Genomic DNA, 22,617 nt, shown 5'->3' with positions numbered 1-22,617 from the left:
TTCAAAGGTGTAGACTTGTAAGGGTTAGCAGTTGCACTTACAAGAAAGAGAAGTACTGGTCAAAGTAGTAACACTACTGGTTTTCAGTCATGGCTGAAGAGTCTGCTAGCCATAGGAAGGCCAGTGTAATCTAGGGTAACTCCAAGTAGTATCAAATCATGTAACTTGACTTGATTTCAGTCGGGAAGCTAGTGAGGAACACTGCACTGCTTCTACAAAGAGGTCTGTTTTGGACTAGTTTTCTACTTTTTGTCTTAGACATCCTAGCTCCAACTGGCTGCTATTTTTGGGATGCCTACAGGTCACAATCTTTAGAGTTCAAAGGAGTTTAGGGATCACCTGGTCCTTTCTCCCTTTTTACCTCTAGGATAGCTTCTGCTTAAAATTGTAATATGTGGGAAACGTCCCAAGAAGCATTTGATTGTTTAAAACATTCAACCTTTTCTGATGGTGATTTACTTTTGGAAGGCAGAGACACAGAGATCTTGTGTTTGCTAGTTTGCTCCCCTCAGCACCCACAACCACCACGCCTGGGCTAGGCAGAAGACAGGAGCCTAGAATTCAACCTGGGTCTCCCACATGGGTGCGAGGGACTGAAGTACCCAAATCATCATATGCAGCCCCTCGAGTTGAGAAAGCTGGATGGATGGGATGTGGGTTATTTCATGTACTGTTTTTGGCTGCTCCATTAAATGTCTGGCCTTACTTTTAAAATGTGTTGAGGAGGACGTCTGGCCTCACAGCTAAGAGGCAGCTCAATACATGCATTGCATATTTGGGAGCCTGAGTTTAAGCCCTAGCTCTCTTCTTAATTCCATCTTCCTGGTAATGAGCATCCTAAGAGGCCGCAGCTGATAGCTCGAGTACTTGCGTCTCTGCCACCCACGTAGAAGACTTGGATTGAATTCCTGGTTTCTGGCTTAGGCTGCGCCTGGCCCCAGGGGCTAAAGTTTTTGGGGAGTGCCAATGCCTCTGTCTTTCAAATGTGTCAAATAAGTAAAAATTCTAAATGTGTTTATGTGAATATGGTCCCTGAATTCTATGCACAAAACAAATACTTTTAGAGGGTGGGATAACAGGAAGTTGGGGTGGGGAGCTCCCAATTATAGTTAAAAATTGACATTGTTTGACTCTGGCAACGGAGACCTGCTACAGGTAGATGTTCCACTGCCACATATACTAAAAAAATGGATGTAACTTAAAAAGGGTTCAGAACAGGAACTAGAATCCTGGGAAGCTTGCTCTAGGGATGTAGACTGACATGGCTGCAGCCATTTTGGTTGGTACTTCATCTTGCTCTTTGGATAAGCCTGACAATCATCTAAAATCTTGTAAACAAAGTCATTAAGATAACCTTCTGGGCTTGTCTTACTGAATCAGGCTCTGGGAATGTCCCTTATTTAATACCTGAAATGTTGATTTCTTGAAAAAGTACAGGTGTACTTAAGTTAGCATGGGCCACTTTTGTTTATAACATTCAGATTTTTCTGCAGCCTTTCTGTGTGCACTTTTCCTGTCTGCCCCCTCCGCTGAGATTACTTTTCTCCCAACATCCACCCCTACCTACTACCTTGGCCTCCAATAAAGTATACTCTATGTAATCTTGGATTTGTCTGATTTTTTTCTTTGGTTTCTTGGCCACTGCTGCCTTTGGCTGCTGGTGTCTTTGAAACACTTGTGAAAATATTCTTTGAAGCCCCATCCCAAATCTGTCATATCATCTTTACAGTTAGGACCTGGAATTCTGTAATTCTTTAAACCTTATTCAGGATATTTTTAATACTTGACCAGATAAATGAAGAATTGGGGCCAGTTGAGGATCACTACAAAGGTACTCTGGATCTGATGCTGATGGCAGTTAGAAATCCACACCAATACCTGAAGATTGGTTGTAGCATTAGCTCACTAAAGCTCAGTGTGATGTAGGGAAGCACAGTGGAACAAGACATAGAAGACTTGGTTCAGGCTTTGTGTGAAAATGGCAGTGCTATGACACCCTGGTCACACTATTCAGCTATAATTTTCCCTGCTGGCAATTAATACCTGCTTTGCTGTAACAAGTAACATAACAGTTGTACAGTACAAGCGGAATTTTTCTTCCATATCCTGCTTTGTTCTACTCTCCAAAACATTACTGGTATTTTCCTGCATGTATCCCTCTATTCCAGAGGTTGGAGAAGTTGCCAGCAAGGTAGTGGGAGGTTTCTTTTCCTGTACTGTCAGGCAAAGAAATCATGGTTTTAATTCTCGTTGCTAATCCAGATCTATAGGATATTGATAGAACCATTAAAAGTGCAAGAAAGTAGGCAAGGCATTGCAGCTACTATTTATATTCCTGATTACAGTACAAGGTTCAAGTAAAAAAACAATATGCTACTGTATTTTAGTCAATAGCTTAATCCTTTTCTGCTAGCCCTTCCTTCATTCAAGCAACTGAACATTCTACATACAACAGAATCACACCTGGTTCCCATTTCAAAGTGCAATATAGACACTAAAGGACAGTATAAAAGTAACTCCGGAGAGGAGCCCAGGCAATCACTGCACATTTAGGACAAAGGGTTAAGATTTTAAAATGATTGGCAATCACAAGAATTACTGATGACTAAAATACAAAGAACCTATCAAGAGGGAAGACAAACACAATTTTTTTTTTTTAAAGTAAAATGGTTTCTACAAAATACAAAGACCATAGGACACATCACAACAATGCAACTGACCGGATTTCCTTATTTATTAAAGAATAGAAGTAAATTTTGCTTAAAATTTTAAAAAAGACATTGAAACTTTATCTTTCCATTGAATAAAAGAGAGAAAAAAATTGGTTTTTAGATCATATATTTATTTAAAAAAATAAAATGGATTGACAAAGTTAACACATTATTCTGCATGCTAACAGGACTTCCCAAGCCCATGAGAGATACTTTTTCTTGAGCAATAAAAAAAATTACTTCCTCAACAATGTAAAGATAGGAAACCTTTCAATCCAAGCTCAAGGTCTTTCCACTAGTTTCACCTCACAAGCTAGTGGGATGCATCTGTGTCACAAGCTGAGCTCCTTAGTAAAGAAAGCTTAAGACACTTAATGAGGATGTTACTAAAAGATGACAATTGGTTAAAATTATGAAGTAACCATCTTTTGGCCTGTAATTATTCTACATTAGAAATCTCCGCCACTGGGATCTGCTTCTTAGGACATGATTCCGTATCCAGGATAATTACAAACATAAGGCATTTTGTTTTTCCTGCATGCTTCCTTGGGCCAAACTCTGTATGACAACTTGTACAATTTACAAGATGGGACTTGAATTCCCATTCTCACACACAGGATAGTTAGGGAGTGTTACCGGTAACAAAGAATAAAGGTGACACAACATTGATTATTATAAATTATATTTGTTCTTATCCACCCCCTTTCTCCTTAATGTGTTCAGATTCTTCCTTGCAGAAAACATGAGCTTCCTATAAAACATAAATTACATCATTAATGATGATTAGAATGAGTTGTCGAGACCTTGATTCTGAAGACATGTATGTGCAGGTGAGAGGCAATCTGATTGCACACACTGACGCAGTAGCGGATCAAATCAAAGAAAGAGAAGACCTAGAAAAGAAAGAGACGATTCTCAGCATCTGCGTACACCTTCCCGAAGCTTCCTGAAAGCAAATCAAGGTCACCTCTGATCTGTTTCTCTTCAGCTCAAATTCACCCTCAGTTCTACATGATTTAATAACTCAATCTGCACATAGTCTTTTCTTTACACTATAAGGACCAACAAATGCTTAGCAAATTTTTCAAGCGCTGTAGGTCGCACTTTGTCACAATTGCTCAAGTCTGTCACGTAGTGTGAAAGCAGCCACAGAGAATATATAAATGAGGTATCCTGCAGAGACCTAACAAAACTTCATTGAAAAAAATACACTGTAGGCTGAAAGAGTGGTTTGCCAGGTCCTGCTTTCTATAACCAGAAATTTGGAGTTGATTACTGGTGCATGTAGGACTAGTGAGAATAACACCCAAGAATGACCCAATTATGAAGCCACAGGTTCTCACAAAGTTTTATAAATGTGTATGTGGATTTTCTGGAGCCTCAAATTATTACAAATATATAATCTGTTTTAGGACTGGCCTACCAAAACAAGAAAACAAGTAGCTTACAAAAACATAAAATATAGCATGTTATAAATACCTACCAGGGCAATCCAAAGTACAATATATTCATCAATAAAGCTGTTAAAATACTGGTCCAGAAACAAAAGTGCTGGACCTATGAAAGCTGTGTCATGCAAATGCATTTCACTTTTCGTCATGTGTGCAACCTATGAATAAAACAGAATCAGTGATGTACACATTTTCATATTAGAGCAACTGTGAGCTATACAGCCAATCAGTACTGTGTTCAAATATGTATTTCAAAAATCAGTTACACTATGAAGTGTGAATAAGAAGAAAGGGATCATTGGGTTAAATAATTCCACAGAAGGTGCTGACTGTGCACTCTTAATTGGAGCTGAGCTCAAGAGAGTGGGTGAAGTACCAAGGACCTCAAGCTCTAGCTTTAAAGGGGAGTATAGTTTCCTCGCCGATGTCAAGCAGACTATGACTTCAAACTTTAGAACTGCTTAGGAAGTCACAGAATGAATACTATGGCCATAAAAACAAAATTAGATGAAAGCTAAATACTAAATAAGGAAAACTTCAGCACTTACCACAAGCTTGTTAGTGATTTTAGCAGACACAAAACCAAATGTCAGTATATAAAGACAAGGATGCTTTTCAAAAAGCTGCACTGCTGATTTCTTGTATATCATTGCAGCTAATGTAATCACTGATCCAATATGGAGAAAAGGAGAAAGGACACTTGTCCCCTGTACAAAGTGAAGAGAAGAGTTAATAACATACTACATGGTACTGCTGCAAAAGCGTTCAATTCAAGCTTTCAAGAACCTCATATTGCCTGATCACTGGAGATTTCTGTAAAAAAACACTTGTTCACTGTTCCCAGAATGGCTAATGAAAAGCAGCCACACAAACTGGTTAGGCAACAACTAAGAATGTGATTTAAGTAGTCAGGATTACTTTCACAAAGCAAGCCACACTGTCAAATAAATACTTGTTAAAGTGCGTGTGTGTTTGTGCATGTACAAAAATCTGCATCTGCTGCATACGTATCTATCTATATATCTACATCTATCTATAAAACTGAGACATTCTGGAATATTACTTTTTTCTTACGGATAATTAAATTCCGAATTACCAGGTGCTTTTATACATTCAAACGAAAAACAAGACCTGGCAGAAACAACTGCTGGACAACTTAAGCCATACTCACTGCTATTGTTGATCCATTTTTGCCAACACCACCTGTGAAGATTACACGGAAGTAATTTGTACAGGAAAATATGGTCCCTGCGACAGTGCAAAGTGCAGGAAAAATTTTCATTTGAATATTCAGCACTGGAATCTTTAATGGGTAGAGAGAGAAAGCAATTAAAACATATATAAACAGTATAAATACTTTATTCACATACCCAAACACTCTCCATTCCCTCAATTTAGTTTATACTTGAAGTTTCCTCTCTTCATTTCATGCAGTGTAACTGATCGCAAGACATGAGGCTGTATAAAAATTATTCTCATTTCTGGAACGAGCTTGTGACTTTATTAATCTGTGTCATAAACAAATGCATCCTAGAACTGGCAGCAGTGGAACAAGCTGTCTCCTAGCTATTTCCTTCAAGTAGTGTACCTGCTTTTTTCAATATGCACTTTTTAAATTCTACCTCTAAATTTATGGTGCATTCTTGATTATGGTGTGAGAGAACAAATAAAATATGTAAGAATGGGGATATTTGCAACTGGATTAAAAAATCTGCAAAAGAAAAAGAAAAGTTCTATTCAGAAGAGTTATCAATGTAAGGAGCTAATAATAAAAGACAGTTAAGCAGTCATTCACATGCAGGAGAAAAAAAGCCAAGTCAAGCACATCCAAACAGGTCTAAATGGTGTATCTACAATTTAAATATAAAAGTTTTCTTTTCAGAAAAGTAATCAATGTACTGTCCTAGTATTATACATTGAAAATATGTATGAATTTCCGTAAAATTTACCTGAGTGGACTGATATAATTCATTTAATCTTGCAAACACGATATCCACCATTTAAAATGGAATGTAATGCATTTTTTATATCATTTAAGATTTTTGTTTTTAATACCTCTCTTACTTTTTTGGTCTTAATTTTTCCTAATGTGAAGTGAAAACAATGCAACATGAAAGTGAGTTATATGTTTTAGTAACAAATACAAATCATAGCAACAAGATTTCAAATAGGCAAAGGGTTCGTGCAGTAAAAGCCATTTCATTAGGATTATTTATACTTTTTAGGACTGCCATCTGTTAATGCATGACACTGCCTATTTTTGCGTGTATAAAACCAGTAATATTGGCAGAAATATCCTTAATGTTTGTACACTTCATTCCTTCAAATGCTCAAGAACTCACTTTGTTTATACAAGTCTATCAGTTCTTGCAAAACATGCAGTTCTAAAAAAAAAAACTGCTCAAATTTCAAGTTCTACTCAGCAATGTTTAATTTGCTCAAGTGAAATAAGTCAACCTAAAAATAAAGCTTAAAACTCTATGGAAATCCACCAAGGGTATTCTCCCTCGTTAAGCTCATATACATTTCTACAATCTAACTTATTTTCAATACAGGAGAAAACCATGGTTACTTTAAATTTCAGATTTTTTTTTTGTTGTTCCAGTTCAGAAAACTAGGGACACTACAGTTTAAATCTGATGCACCTGGATGAAACCCAGTAATCTGGCTAGTTTCCTGTTCCTGGCCTTTCTGCCACTCTGCTCTTTTATTTACAGAGACAAAGGCCTTCCGTGGCAAAAGGGGAAATACTACACTGATTGCAAAAGAGGGTATGCCTGTAGTTGGACCAGGATACTGAGTTAAGTGCCAACTCAATGTGAGAGTAATCTGTGGCATGATGGAACTAACTGGTTATAACTGCATTTACAATTTGGTAAAAGTGCTCTAGAGTCATGGAAATTGCTGCACTTTGAAAGACAATAAACACAAATGAGGCTTAGATCACAATGTAAGCAAGCAAACTACAGGTGGTATGAGCAAAGTGTTGTAAGTATTCTCAATTCCTATCACTTCTGTCATGTTAAGTTACATACACCAACATGGAAGCTCTGGGGTTTTGCTTCAGTTCATTTTTATACTCTCTCTAGAACCCTGGTCATTGTAGGCACTTAATATTGTAGGCACTTGAAAGATTAAGATCTTTTCCTTTTCTCTTACTGTCTATAACTTTGAGAGTACAAAGAAGCATGAGGTCTCATATAAACAAGGAAAAAGTTGCCTATAAGAAATAAATAAGAAGAGAAAGCTGCAGTCATAGGAACACTAAACATCACCTCTTAAAACACTAAATGATCCCTTAAAAATTGGTATAAACTGAAGTATTTAGATAAAATACTGTGTAAGTGTTGCTGTTTTCACTTCACATTCAAGATAATGGTGGTTGGGCACATTCTGTTTCCTCCCCCAGATCACAAAGGGTGGTACATTTGGTCTTAAAAATCGTCTGGATTCACTACATGAGAATATGTATAATATTAATCCCATGTAATTCACTTAAAAAAAAAGATACCAGAGGTTAAAAAACAAAGTCAATTATCTGCATCTTTTACCAAATTACATGAACACATTGGTTCAACTGTTTGGATTAGAACAGATTAGTACCAGTATTAAACTATTACACTAGTTTGCTAGTGAGTATAAATGACAACATGGTTCAGCAGAAATACAAAGTATCTTTCTGAAATTAAATACTTTCTTTCAAATAATGTGGGAATGATTGGTAGTAAATCATAAGCAAATGCCACCAAAATACAGAAAACAATACCACAACTTAAGTCTCCACCATGAGTTGGAAGAAACCATCATGTCTGAGGAATATAAGAATAAAGGTGGCATTTTCAGTCTTGGATTTTTTTTTTTGTAGTTCAGGATGAGACACAAATAATTTGTACTACACAGCAATTATTCAATCAATCCTGAAACACATCTGCAAAGACATTCTCCCAGTTACCCTAATTGGATTCCAGAAAATGGCTCATGATATAATATATATTTATTTAATCAAATGCCACATTTACAAGAATCACCTATCAGTAACACTGAGTAGTTTATATGTGTTTCTCTTCAAAAAATGAGGATATTCTTTCTAAAATTTTTATTCAGAGAAGTGATTGAGAAAAAGTAGAAATTCAAAACATGATTTCCACATCGGTAGTAGGAGCCCAATTACTCGGGCCGTAACCCCTTGTGGGTTTGCATTCACAGAAGCTGAAGTCAGGAGACAAAGCGGGGAGCTGAACCAGGTAACTATGTCCCACTAGGCTAACTGCCTGCTCCAATCCCCTTTTCCTTTTCTTCTCACCATAACCCTAAATAATGATGCTATAGATGGTAACTCCAAGACATTTCAAAAGGAGATAGTTTTCTGGGGGAATCAATACACAAAATATTGTTTTGCCCACCCCCCTTTTTTTGCTTGTTTGCAATGTATGAACCAAAGAATAGCTTTTGCGTATGTAGATGTAAATCACCCAGCTTTTTAAAACAGCTGATTGGCTGGAATCAACATTATGGAGATCTTGGCACTGGTTTTTGTTTGCTTGCTTGTCTTTTCTTCTTTTTAAATAATAAATCTGCTTTTTAAATATCAGTAAAAGCCTTTCAAGGTAATGAAGATTTGGACAGCAACTTCAGCCTTATGGCCACAAACTTAAAAGAGATCATTAGATCTCCCCTCCATTTTGGAACACAAATAAGCAGGAACCTCACATGAAGTACATGTTCCTAAATTAACAAATCACATTCAAAATGGCATTATCAGTAATGACCCCAGAAGCACATACATGTAAATAAAAAAATACTGGTCAAACAAATCCCTAACCAAAAAGCCCCAAAGGGCTCCAAAATCCAAAAATCATTCAAGTTTAAACTTGTGAATTTTGGAGTATTTCAGATTTTCCATTTGTGCAGTAGGGATGCTCAACCTATAAAGTATATGTAAATATTGCCAAATGGAAAAAAAATTAAACTCTGTAACACTTCTTGTTCCAATTTGCATAGTGGTCTGGTATCAACTGTGGGAACATGTACTGGGAGTTGCTCAAAACACACTATTTCACCAAGTCTTCAAAGTCAGGTTCTTCCTTTTAGCTTAATGATCGTAACAGTAAGACCACGGATGTTAAAACTTTGGCTGGTCCCTGAGAATCTGCTTTCTTGCTGCAACTGGGTCCCCTTCATTCTTGAACTGGACTGCTAGCTTTAGTAACTCCACTCAGCCCTGAATCTCAGAGTTCCTCAGACAACTTGAAAAGTTGAGCATTTTATCTCAATTACAACTAAGCATAGGAACAATCTGCATCTGTTATGCATATACATAGATTTTAGGTGCTAATCCTATTTGAGAAGCTCAAAAGTACAACTGATGCAATTTACTCCCACGTACTACCTAAGGAATAAGGCAATGTCTATAACACATGCATAGATAACTTCATTTACAATGTTTTATGGCATTTCCATACATGCCACGATAGTTATGGATATAAAATGAAATGACATTATTTATTTTCAAATGATTAAGCCAGAAATACCATTTCTGGGATAACAGTCTAATGAACTGTTCTAGGCAATTTTTTGTTGTTGTTGTTTAAGATAGCCCAAATATTTCTGTGGGATAATTCTGGTATGCAATTTAAGTTTTAAGAAATAACAATCCATATGATCAAGGGATATTAAAACAAGTTAAATTGGGTTTGAGGTGGCTTTACAATATGGTTTCAAGAAAACAAAATCTATGCTGTTCTTCCTATAAGATGAATTGTACCAAAAAAACCTGAATCTACTAAAGAACAAAAATTCTTATCTCTGCACATTAGTTTTAAAGCCTATGCAGTCTCTATAGTGAAATTTGATATAAACCCACAGAGAGAGGTTTTAAATAATTTAAAGGTTTTAAATAGTTTATGGAAAACAAAACTTGATTTTGATGTGTATTTTTTCAAACTTTTTGAAAACATGATGTATGCACCCATATGCCTGTGCATTATTATACATGACTGTATGTGTGTGTATAGTTTATATATGACAAAATAGTTTCATCAGCCCCAATGAGTCTAATTTTTTTAAAAAAGTGATGTTCATTTATAATTAGCAAATTAGAAAGACTGCATTCTGAGGGTGACAAGATGACCAAGGAGTACAAACTACTTTGATCCAAACACGGAACAATATCTTCACACCCTAAGAGCAGCAATGGCTTGTATCAAGTGTTCATTATTTAACAGGCACTATTATGACTTCTTTACATATATTAATTCACTTAATCAAATAATTTCATGAGATAAATACTCTTATTGTCTTCATCTTACAGAAGAACTAGGCTAGAGAGTTAAATACAGATTCAACTCACACAAAGGCAATGGAGCCTACAGTCAATGGAGTCTGGTTCCAGAGTCTGTGCTCTTGGCCCTAATATTGTAGTTCCTCTCTCACAGGTTTGTGGAAAAGAGTATGTTTGTAAGGTGACAATAGTTTAGTTCTGGCTGGAAATCCATGAAAACTCCTTCACAGCATGGATTACATCCACTAAGCACCTAACCTATTTTGGGGTAAGAATGATTCAGCTTAATGCAAGTGACAGAAAAATATGTAGATTCACATAGCTCAGAAAGAGAGTAAGAGGTTAATATTGTTGCTGGTTAACTTGCTACTTTACCTGCTGTTTCCTCATCTGTACAATTAGCTGACAACAGTAATTCAGATTCTGGGAGGTGTTATAAACAGCCCTGGAACAGACCTAATGTACTGCAGTAGTAAACTGACCATGCTCTCAAGAGAAGTCCATGTTCTACGGTTTGCTGTGACTTTTCATTTTCACACAAAAAATAATCTAACACATTACCTTTCAATTGGATTCTCCTATATTAGAAAACACAAGCAAGATAACATGCATTACAAGGGATACACAATGTGAACAAAGTTACCATAGATTGCCAAAAAGGTGGTCCTCCAATCACTGCCAGCAAATGCATGATTATTATGAAGATTTGCACTTCAGTCACATCAATTCTGATTAGGTACAAAAAGCCAAAAAAGCAGAATTACTCAAAACAATTTCAGGTTAATTATTTGCAAGCATTGCAGCATTCCTCTATCATGCACAATAGGGAAAAAACTCAAATACTGAGGAAAAACAAAAAAAGTGTAAAAAATCTGTTATGACCAAAAATCATGCGGTCCAGGCTTTCAATTTAGTGGATTTCACAGAGCAATAAAAAACCCCCTTTTCCAAATAAATTTGAATCACTGAACTCAGGTTGAAACTATAGCTTAACCTTTCCCACCAAAAAAAAAAAAAGAAAAAAAAAAGATGTGAATGTTGTGTTAAAATTTGGGTATGGGTATCAAGCAGAGGATTACAATGCACTGATATGTGACATGAAACACTGAAGTAATGCTTTGTAATAGCAAGTAAGAATGTGGTAAATCTTAACTAATATAACATAAATCACAGAGACTGTGCAAAATACACTACCCTATAGATGTATTTATGTAATGTCTGTCAAGAAAAAAATGTAATCCCATTGTCAAGCCAATTCTTTCTTTCATTAGGCTAACTACCTAAGATTTCTAGAAAGAAGATTCCAAAACAGCGAAGAATTAGCTTTGGGATTCTTGAAAATGTTCTTACAGTTAAGAGGAGATAAACCTGGTGCAGTAGAAATTAGAAGACTGAATGCCTGAAAAAAACAGTATGGAAAAACGCCTGAGAAGTGCAGCTGAGACTGGTCTTTCTTTTGCAAGTGAGCACTTTGAATTATCTTCAAATCATCTCTCTTTAACTTATAATCCAAAGTTTTCTTTTTTTTCACTTTTTGAGAGGTCTTCCTATAAATATATTTGCACACTGACACAAAACTATTTTTTTTTACTACAGGATTATTTAAAACAGCAAAATGTAAAAAAAAATATATCCCTTAATGAGGGAGTGGTTATATAAATTATGTGTTTCCACTAATGGAATATTATATATTCTTGAAGAAGCGTGGAGCTGGACAGCTCCCCACATATTGATACACAAAAATACTAAGGCTATATCAAGTAAAAAAAAAGTTGCAGAATGCATTATGGGCTACTTACATGCAAAAAAGCAAGGAAAACAATATTCCATTTTTATTTTTGCCAGTTAATCGCACAACGAATTCCTGGAAGGGTACATTATAAACTAAGAATAGTAGTTATCTATTAGAGGGTAGGGTAGCAATGGGGTAGTTGAGAGGTAAGAACGTGATTTGTTATTATATACCTTGATAATGGTTATTATCAACAGAGTGAACAGTCTACCTTAAAAATCATCCTAAGGAAAGCAGGTTATCAATAACAGCACAGGGGGACAATTCTTAGAGAAAGGAACCCCCATTTCTAAGACAGATACTTAAAGCAAACATTCTATAATGTAAGCTTAAGACATATCAGCTCTCGGGCCCAGTGGTGGCCTAGTAGCTAGAGTCCTCGCCTTGAACACACCAGGATCCCAGATGGGCACCGGTTCTAATCCTGGCAGCTCCGCTTCCCATCAAGCTCTCTGCTTGTAGCTTGGGAAAGCAGTCTTGGGACCCTGCACCCACATGGGAGACCCAGAAGAGGATCTGGGCTCCTGGCTTTGGCCTGGCACATCACCGGCCATTGCAGTCACTTGGGGAGTAATCATTGGATGGAAGATCTTTTTCTCTGTCTCTCCTCCTCTCTGTATACCTGACTTTACAATAAAAATAAATAAATAAATAAATCTAATTATATATATATATATATAAAGATATATTAGCTCTCATGTTCATGATAAGTATTTGTCCTGGAACCAGTCTCTTGCAATGAAGATTGATCTACGCGCTAAAATATTTTTTAAACAAAAGCTTATGTAGCTGTAAACATACAGTAATGTAGTTATACATACTTACTGGACAAAAAAAAAAAAAGGACTGAATTAGGCTAAAAACAATCTGTAGAGCTAACCTGGTGAGTGGTGTTGCCAATAAGGGGAATTACACTCAGTAGCAGACTCAGGAGACTAAGCAGGTAGGTGTCGAAGATGGACTCTGTCTTGGGTGGAGGAGGGTAGACATCTTACAACATTTTGCTGCATATATGAAGTAGCCTTTTGGAAGGGGAAGGGCCAGAAGTATAGAATTACAAAATAAAAATGGAGGGAACCTCATGCAATTAACCTTTGTATTATGGATGAATATAAAAAAGAAGAGGAGATATGAAAGATGTTTCCAAGGTCTCAAGTTGGGATTCTTGAGGACAGGTATATGGTAGAATTTTGCGGAGATTTAACTATTGAGACACTGTCACTGTTTAGATTAAAAAAACAAAACAGAACAAAAAACAGGTCTTCATGTTAAAAGAGCCAGGGAGTGCTTACTTACCAGTTGGTAGTCAGAAATATTTCTTCCTATTTGTTTATCTGATTTAGAGCAATTGTTGGAACTTCAATCTGTTCTGAAACATGAGAACTGCCTGCCAAAACTCCTAAAAATGTGGGTCTGATCTTGACTGTCAATAAGAAAGGTGCAGTGTAAAGTCATTTCCAGAAATAGGAACTAAGAAACTTAGAGGGACAGGTGTCAGGGAGTGATTAACGGTTCATGATTTTGTTGAGAAGATGACTAGAGTGTCTATTGTATACCTTTTCATTAAGAAGTCTCTTTCTGGGGCTGGCATGATGGCTCATTTGGCTAATCCTCTACCCTCAAGTACCAGCATCCCACATGGGCGCAAGTTCATGCCTGGCTGCTCCAGTTCCCACCCAGCTCCCTGCCTGTGGCCCGGGAAAGTACTGGAGGATGGCACAACGCTTCTGAACCCTGCACTCACAAGGGAGACCCGGAAGACGTTCCTGGCTTCGGATCAGTTCAGCTCTGGCCTTGTGGCCATTTGAGGAATGAACCAACAGATGGAAAACCTTTGTCTGTCTGTAAATCTGCCTTTCCAACAAAAATAAATTCAAGGGATATGTGGTACAAGAGTACCCAAAACACTAGAGTGATTTTAAAAAAAAGGGGGAAATAAATCTCTTACCTGGAGCATTTGATTTCTACAGCTTAAACTAGACAATAGTAAACCCAATTTTCTGTTGTTTTATGACTACATGTAGGAACACGTGCAGGTATTTGAGCATCTGTTCTGGTATTGCTTCCCATTTTGAATATTTTCATAGGAATATGCTTCAATTACAAGTCAGAAAGAAACTTGTTCTGATCTTGTCATGAAAGGAAATGGGAAAAAGCAAATCAGGTGTAAAGCCTAAGTTCTCCCACTGTGCTGGAGAGAGACCACAGAACACGGCAGTTTAAGGTAGAAATAACCTGTAATACTCATTATTACCGTGCCTTTCCCCACCTGAGTGGGTCAGTCGATCCTACAACACCATAACGGTCTACTCATTGAGAACCCGGGTGCAGAGAACAAAGTACACACAAGTGATTAGTTGTAACTTCTAAACAAGGGAGCAAAGAACCCCTTCTTTGAGGAAGGATGTCAGGAACCGTCATCACTACAAAATGCACTTGTCACCCTGGAACTTTAAAACACTTTAAGAGTGACAGGGTGTTTATTCCATATTGTTCATACACATGACTAAAAGTTCTGTTTTGAAAGTTTCACTTCTATTTTTAGTGTTGAGAGAAATCTAATAAATGTACTTTGTAGGGATTCCGAGACAAAGTATTGAGGAATATGAAAGGTTTTAAATGGCATTCTCTACGAGTTGATAACCATGCTAACCATCAGGGTCCAGAATTTTTAATGTGTCTTTTCTCTCTAAAATAAATAAAAGACAACTAAATTTATGTTTCTCCCACATGTAACTATATTTTAAAGACATACCTGCCTTTAACTTGTAAGCACATTTTAGCTAAACTGTAAGGAGTAAATATAAATGTGCTAGAATTTGGTTTGGCTACTAGTTTAATAAAGAATATTCACTAAGGCACAGACTCATATGTCAAAGAAATCTCCATCTGTACAATTTAACTAGTGAGTTACTGTTACAAAAAAATGTTTAAAAGTCACTTATTTGGGGCCTGGTGTGGTAGCCTAGTGGCTAAAGTCCTCTCCTTGAATGCACTGGGATCCCATATGGGCACCAGCTCTAATCCCAATGGCCCCGCTTCCCATTCAGCTCCCTGCTTGTGGCTTGGGAAAGCAGATGAGGATGGCCCAAAGCCTTGAGACCCTGCACCCACACGGGAGACCTGGGAGAGGCTGCTGGCTTTGGCCTGGCACAGCTATAGCCGTTGTGGTCACTTGGGGAGCTAGTCAATGCACGGAAGATCTTCCTCTTTGTTTCTCCTCCTCTCTGTATATCTGACTTTCCAATAAAAATAAAATAAATCTTCAAAAAAAAAGTCACTTATTTGAAGGCAGGTGTTTAGAACTGTACTTGAGAATTACTATTAACTATGAACCCGTAAATGCAGTTCAAGTTGTAGGGAACTTACATGTAATTAGATCATATACATTTTATTGGAAATCCTAGCTGTGGGTTGATATGTGGGTGCAGTTAATTAAAGATTAGTCTAGAAATTCAAAATATTGCTTTCCAATATGCTCTGGTTTGGATATTAGTTTGACCTACCTGTCTTTTAGCACAGGTAGGTCCCTAACATCTTGTTATTGGTTCATGCTTAGAGTAAGGATGTCCAATGACGGTGTTTAGCAGATAGGCCTTTTGAGTGATCCTCAGAACACTGGGGGTTGGGAGTGTACCTTTGGAAAGTAGTTCTTACAGAATCTCTTGCTGTTTTCTGGGTTACCAGGTGATCCTTCCTTCATACTCAATGCTGTGACCGCACCAATGGTTCCTGCTGGATCTTGGACTGAGAATCTCCACAAATCAAGACAAAATAAATCTCCTTCCTTTGTAAATAGTGACGTAGGTGTTCAGTTGTAGTAATGAAAAGCTAATACATAACATTTTTACTTTCTATACTGATAAGAGGCATATTGGGCATGGCAAGCTTAGCTTATGGTCAATTAACATTAGCCATAAAGCCAAGTGATAATTATGTGTATTTTTTTTAAATGAATGTATTCATTTGAAAGTCAGAGATACTGTGTAGTAAGAGAAGATTGTAAGGGGAAGGGGAGAGAGAAAGAACTTCCATTTCATTCACTGTTTCACTCCCCAGTTAGTCCCAACAGCTAGGGCTGGGTCAGGCTGAGGGCAGGAGCCAAGACCTTCTTCTAGGTCGTCCACACAGGTGGCAGGACCCCAAATACTTGGATCATAATCCATTGAATTTCCCAGTACATTAGCAGGGAGCTGGACTGGAAGCAGAGCAGCAGAACACAAACCACTGCCAATACAGGATGCTGGTGTTGCATGGGGTGACTGTATCCACTAAAACACAATGCCTGCCCCAATTATATATACCTATTATTATAGCATTATTTTCCAGCATAGAGTGTTATACACAGGGGAAACAGACAAAGCTATGTGTCTACTGTTGAAATAAGCTGAGTTATCAAAAACAGTATTTCCTTTGATATAAATCACAATATGAATCCTCAGACTTTCCGAGACTAAAAAGGAAAATCTCATAAAATATCTTAGAGTAATTGGGGAAAAGTATTTTGAAAGGCTAGAGCAGAACAAGTGCTCTGATATAAGAAGGAATAAAGCAGAGGACTCACGTCAAAGGCATAGCCTATTACCTTTGTAAACGGAAGAACAAAATGGAAATTTGTCTCATCTTACTTAGTGTTGGTCTTAGAGTTAGTAATCATGGACTTACTTCTCTCTAGCACAATCAGTTTCAGAAGAAATCTGTAACCTAATGGGAGTTAATAACACAGGTCTTAATATTATGGATACTGGATACTTAATTCTGTGCTAAGAGGCAGGGTAGGAAGCACAGTACACTTGTAACTCTTCTAATCACCCCAAATACCCTAGGAGGTTGGGGGGAAAATTCACCTTTTACTCAGAAAGATTGATTTTTTCAGAGTCACAGAGAAAAACAGAGCGTTCATTTAGTGCTTAGACTCTTTTTACTCTACCAACCAAATGGGCAAACATCTATTCTAAGCTTCTGATTAGCTACTGTTAAGATATCTGAGTTTCAGGACAATGCCCTGCATTTGAACACAATTTCACTAACAATGCTAGAATACAATAGGCAAAAGCTGATGAAAAGTTTAGATGCTGACAAATTAAATTTATTTAGAAACAAATTAGTGAGAAAAACTTTTTAAAAAAACTTTGCAAAAGGAAAGAGTGTATCAGATAATTTAACTTTAATGATCAAAGCAACAGAGTAAAAGAAGCAAAAACAAAAACAAAAACAAAAACAAACCAAACAAAAACTCTTCCAGTTAGTAACCAAAAAAGTGAAATCAATGTATCTGGAGAAAATTTTAAAAAGTATTGTGAAATATCAACAATGTCAACAAAAAATCAAGTCATACCTATTGATGGCAACAATGAGCATAAAGTTACAAGTTTTTGGAGAAAAGCAACAGAGAATAGTGTAAAGATAATAAACAGAACTAAAGACATTGAACTATGCACACTGCAGGAATGAATCTCACAAATAATTATGCAATACATTGCAAATTTAATTGACAATGGCATTAGCTTTGTTCTTAATTATCTATAGTACTCAGTACTGTCCACACTAGAAAGTTATTTCACAAAAATGCATAGAATATTCCTAGTTGTCACCCAAACCATTATTAAAATGCTACACTATGCCTTCAGAAACAACTCTGTTAATAAGAATTCATTGTTTCTATTATATTTTGAATTAAAATTAATTCTTGGGTGGGGAAGCAAGAAGACTTAATGTAAAAAACCTAATATAGCCTTGTATTGCCAGAATGATCTGCTAAATTTGCATATGAATAGCTTCCCACCATTCCCTTTGAACTATAACATAAATTAAAATCTAAGTGTTTTTTTCCTTATAAATAAACTTTACATACTAAAGTATAAAGGATCCTGGGATAACTTGTTGAGAAAAATTTAATAGGAAATGTTTTGAAATTTAAAAGCAGTAAGATCAAAATAATATCCCTGAGAAGAGATGTATTCTATGTGGCACTACACAAGAAAAAACACATACTACTAAACAAAGGAGAAAACTGAAAAAAGAAGGCATTCAAAGTATGACTACAGTGACATGGAAAGCCAAGTTTATCCTGCTTTAACAGCACAAGGAAGAGAGGAACACATTAAGCAAAGCAAACAGAAATAGTTTCTGTCATACACGTTTAGATCGAAATCATTGCTAACCTAAGCGGAAGAACTAGCTCCAGAGTGCTCAGGCAATTTGCTTCAGAAGCTGAGAATAAATAAATTTTTCTCCGTATTAGGAGCTTTCAACTATCTAAAAAAAGATCTGCTTGCTTCATTGTTTTTAAAATAGAAAAAATCCTGTTTCATGGTGGAAAGGTATTTGTTTTAAAAAACAGAGAAAAATATTATGCTCAATGGATAAATGGAAAAGAAAATTGGCTTTAGCAGCAAATCACAAGAAATTTTACTTTAAAAATTGTTTAAGAGGGTGGATTTTTATTGCCCTATTATATGCTGAAATTATTTCTTCCTAATGAGTTGTCTGTGAAATATCACAAGAAACACTTTTGAGTTTTCACTTTTTAATCACTCTGTGCATGACAAAGGTGCTGCCTTTATTGAGTTCACGCCATGTTCATCAGACAGCATAAATACTCTAGCAGTTACCGTGAAGTTCCAGAACCAAGGCCCCAGGGTTCCTGTGAGAAGCTGGAATACTACAATTATGATCTGGGACTCTGTAACATCGAATCTATGCATAAGGAAACAAACATTTCAATATAACTTTACTCAGAACTTTTGCTAGAGAGGTCTATTAAAACAGGTCGCAGAAGCAGATTTAAAAAGTAACATTCTCCTTATAAAGACACTTACATTCAATGATGTAATTTATACAATAATGGACTGTCCCTATGCATACACAAATACTTCATACACAAATTCAAATGTAAGCTTAAACAAGTAGAAGACTAACCCATTGACTCAGAGTATGCAGCTAGAAGCATCAGTGCCAAAATATAGTGTTCCTCTCAATTGCCTAGAGGCGGTGAGGATGACTTTACAAATTATCACACTGTCTAGGATGCAGGTCATCTAAGTACCAGAACCTATTCAGACTGTGTGAACTAACAAGAATCATCCCAAGTAGCTCCAATATACAACGTGAAGGACCATCTCATATGATATCACACTCCCTCACTGCTCCAAACCTCATCACACTCCTACCTCTGCTATCTCAAAAACTTAACATATATAGGTGAAAATGGTAACAGGAAAAGAATCTAGTTAAGAGAGACTTCTCTGGACATAGTAAAAACACAAATCAAATTGGCTGTTTCCTTATTCTATTTCTTGAGAGTTCCTAGTCCACAATCTTTCCTTTCTCTTTAAACTGATACCAGCACTGCAATTCTCTACCACATTAAGTTTATTAGTTATAAAAATACGCAAAACATTCTGTCAACCATTAAAGTAGTTTCAGAACATTTCTGGTTACAGAAAGAGTAGCAGGAAATAGGCTTCTAATAGAACTAATCAAAATTAAGAATTGAAGAACACAAATGAGACTATAAGTCTACGGCTTTATTTGATGAGATGAGAATTCAAATACAGATGGGTGTTTTAGGGAATAATCCATAACAACTGATAAAATTAAATGGATGGAATTGGAGTCCAAATAAATGAATCACTGCTCAGAAAATAATATACACAGGAAAACTAGAAACTAAAAGCTACAATGAAGATCTGGTATTTGATGACTAATGTGTTAAGACTTAGACATTTAAAGATAGGCAGATTCTATACAGGTGTTTGATAGAATGTTTCTAAATTCTTAATCCATTAATTATACGTTAGCAATTTTAATTACTTGGAGTCCTTAAATCAATTATTCCTTAGAAACTGCTCACAGAATTAAATTAGATTTGAGAGATTCTTATTGGAGCACATTGATTTTTTTCTAACTACAGAAAAATGGTAAGTTAATTTACTTATATAGAAATAAATGGTGGCACAGTATGACACTGTAGAAGCGTGAGGTGAAAAATGTAATGAAAGTGAAGATCAATATTCTGCCTACAACGAGCACACCAGAAACTGTATCTATAACAGTAACAGCTGCAATGATTTTACAAATTGAACATTAGAGATAATCTAATCCAAATCTCTTATTTTGTAAGTGAGGTAATGCAGCCTGTGAAAGCTTTGTTCCTTGCCCAAGCTGAAATACGATAAGGTAATTTGTTGATAAGACTTGTTAACATTTGAGCCAAGATATACTGGCCTGAGTTCAATTTCCTTTATTCTTCAGAAAAGAAAACTTTGGGAATATTATTATTACTATTACTGCTACAATTGCTGAAGCAGTAATTTAAATAAGAGTTCTGCCTTTACAGTAAGCAACATTTTTTTAAGACCCATTTTTTCCTTACGTGAAATTTTTATTAAAGACTGTTTAGGGCGTCTATACATCTAATTTATGAAAATGATTCTATACAAACAAGTTACATAGAGTTAAGGCCATGTATCTCAGCATTTGCCTTCTAAAAACCATTCTATACAATACAGAGGATTAGGTTTTAAGAGAGGGCTTCGGACAATCCATAAACACTTTAAGTCACATTTTTTTTTTACAACTATTTACTAATGCTTCAACTCACAATACCCGTCTTCTATGAACACAATCCTCCCATGATGTTCTCTAACTCCACTTCCCACCATGAACTTTTAGATTCTGGCTAATGAACATCCTCAGGGTTGGCAAAGCCAGGAAGGACAATGAATGGCACTCATCTGTCAGCTCTCTACTTGGCGTAGTCAAGGGGCAATACAGGGAGAGGGATCTGCCTAGTTATCTAACAAAGGCATTAACATGCTCTGCAACGCAGCTTTTAGCTGTGTTCAAACTATATTTGATAGGTAACTTTGCCCTTTCTTCAATAACCAAAATAAATATCTGAGTTTCTCCTATGTACATAGAGGATTTACTTCAATATTTAACCTATTTTATGTCTATTATATATTACAAGATGTGAAATGTAAAATAATTAAGATTTCTTTAGGAATGTCCATATATATTCCACATGCTGTCACTGTGTTGGTATTTTGACAAATATCTTCCTAAATGTAAGGAACTCACAGTGTAGTCTATGAATGCTGTTGACTGCTCTTTATTCAGAAAATAATTCAATGTTGCTTTAATACAAATGCAGGGTTTCTGAGTGCTGAATACAACTTCTCAGAGCGAAACCAATCCCTTTATACACTAACAATTTCTATTTTTTTTGTGAAATTCAGTTGGCTTCGATATTTTTAGATTTTTAAGCAGCTTTACAAGGAAACACTTCAGTCTGTTTCCTGCTCTCTAGTCCATCTTCGTAATCCCTTTAGTCTTGCTCTATAAATCATCCTTCTCTTTTCTTCTGTATCTTTAATCTCTTCTTTAGTAGATTTTTGTCCATATGCCTGTAATTTTGCCATTAAAATATAAAACCCTCTTTCTTCGGAGCTCATTCTCTCCCCTCTAACTAACACTTTTGTTCTTCCCATCACAGCCACTTATTTTTATAAGTGACCTTGGGTAATGTGTGTAAAGTAGTAATCTTATTTATTCCACTCATATCTCTCTCCTTACACAGTGGCTTCTATCCCATCATCACACTGAAACTACTATAGGCGGCTCATCCTGCCAATTCAACACAGAATTTCCTGTCCTCATTTTGAATTATGTTTAAAATGTACTCGTTTTCTGGCTTTTCAATTTAGAATTCTTCCTCTGACTCTTGCAATTCAACAATTCTCATGGGCTTCTTTGTAAGTTTGTTCTTGAAGTTTTCTGCTAGTCACAGACAGTCTGAATGTCTAAAATCTCTCATCTACATTTTTCTCCCTAGCAATCTTACTTTAAAGGGAGTCCTGTTCCAGCGCCTTTTTCTATCTTCTATCCAACCCGTGAAATATGGGAACAGGGAGTCATTCCGCTTCTGCCCTCAAATTGGTTTTTCTCTTTTTTTTCATCTTAACAGACTGTCCTATATTTCTGCCTCTTAAGTCTCCCTCCAGCCTATCCTGTTCCCTGCCATAGCAATTCCACTGTGTTCAGGCAAGCTTCATCATTCCTCATGTTAATTATGATTAAGCTTCCTAGGGGGTTTCCTTATTTGTATCTCAGCATACTCCAAATTACCTTCTGCTACAATGACAAACTGGTATTTGTAAACAGTACTTTTGTCTGTCCCTGCTGTAGGTCTTGCAAAAGCGCCCTACAGATTCGGGAGGATCACATTTCTTGGAAGAACACAGAAGGTCTGCGAATTTTGGAATCTTCTTCAGCTTTACTGCTAACCTCTCCTCTGCAGACATCTTATCATCTAACCATATAGACATGCTTGCATTCTCCAAAAATACACTTCATTAAAAGAAATTTCTATGGGGAAAA

At 36.4% G+C, this 22,617-nt stretch overlaps 1 protein-coding gene across 3 annotated transcripts in view; it reads right to left on the bottom strand.

The window, feature by feature from the left end:
* Positions 1-2,821: 2,821 nt before the first annotated feature.
* The window catches only part of CEPT1 (choline/ethanolamine phosphotransferase 1), a 38,585-nt gene continuing 18,789 nt past the window's right edge, over positions 2,822-22,617 (bottom strand). For 2 of the 3 annotated variants that reach the window (XM_012926074.2, XM_058660030.1), the window contains exons 5-9: positions 11,086-11,170; positions 5,334-5,465; positions 4,711-4,869; positions 4,195-4,320; positions 2,822-3,604 (exon numbers count right to left, since the gene is read on the bottom strand). In XM_012926074.2, coding sequence (XP_012781528.1) covers positions 3,485-3,604; positions 4,195-4,320; positions 4,711-4,869; positions 5,334-5,465; positions 11,086-11,170 — 622 coding nt within the window. In that variant the 3' untranslated portion in view covers positions 2,822-3,484. Of the gene's footprint in view, positions 3,605-4,194; positions 4,321-4,710; positions 4,870-5,333; positions 5,466-11,085; positions 11,171-18,848; positions 18,934-22,617 lie in introns of all 3 variants that reach the window. The other variant, XM_012926076.2, reaches the window with a different exon arrangement.

This window comes from Ochotona princeps, chromosome 2 (genome assembly GCF_030435755.1).
Source record: "Ochotona princeps isolate mOchPri1 chromosome 2, mOchPri1.hap1, whole genome shotgun sequence".
Taxonomy (NCBI): Eukaryota; Metazoa; Chordata; class Mammalia; order Lagomorpha; family Ochotonidae; genus Ochotona; species Ochotona princeps.
The sequence above is the reverse complement of the archived record's forward strand: the minus strand, read 5'-3'. Positions and strand labels throughout refer to the sequence as shown.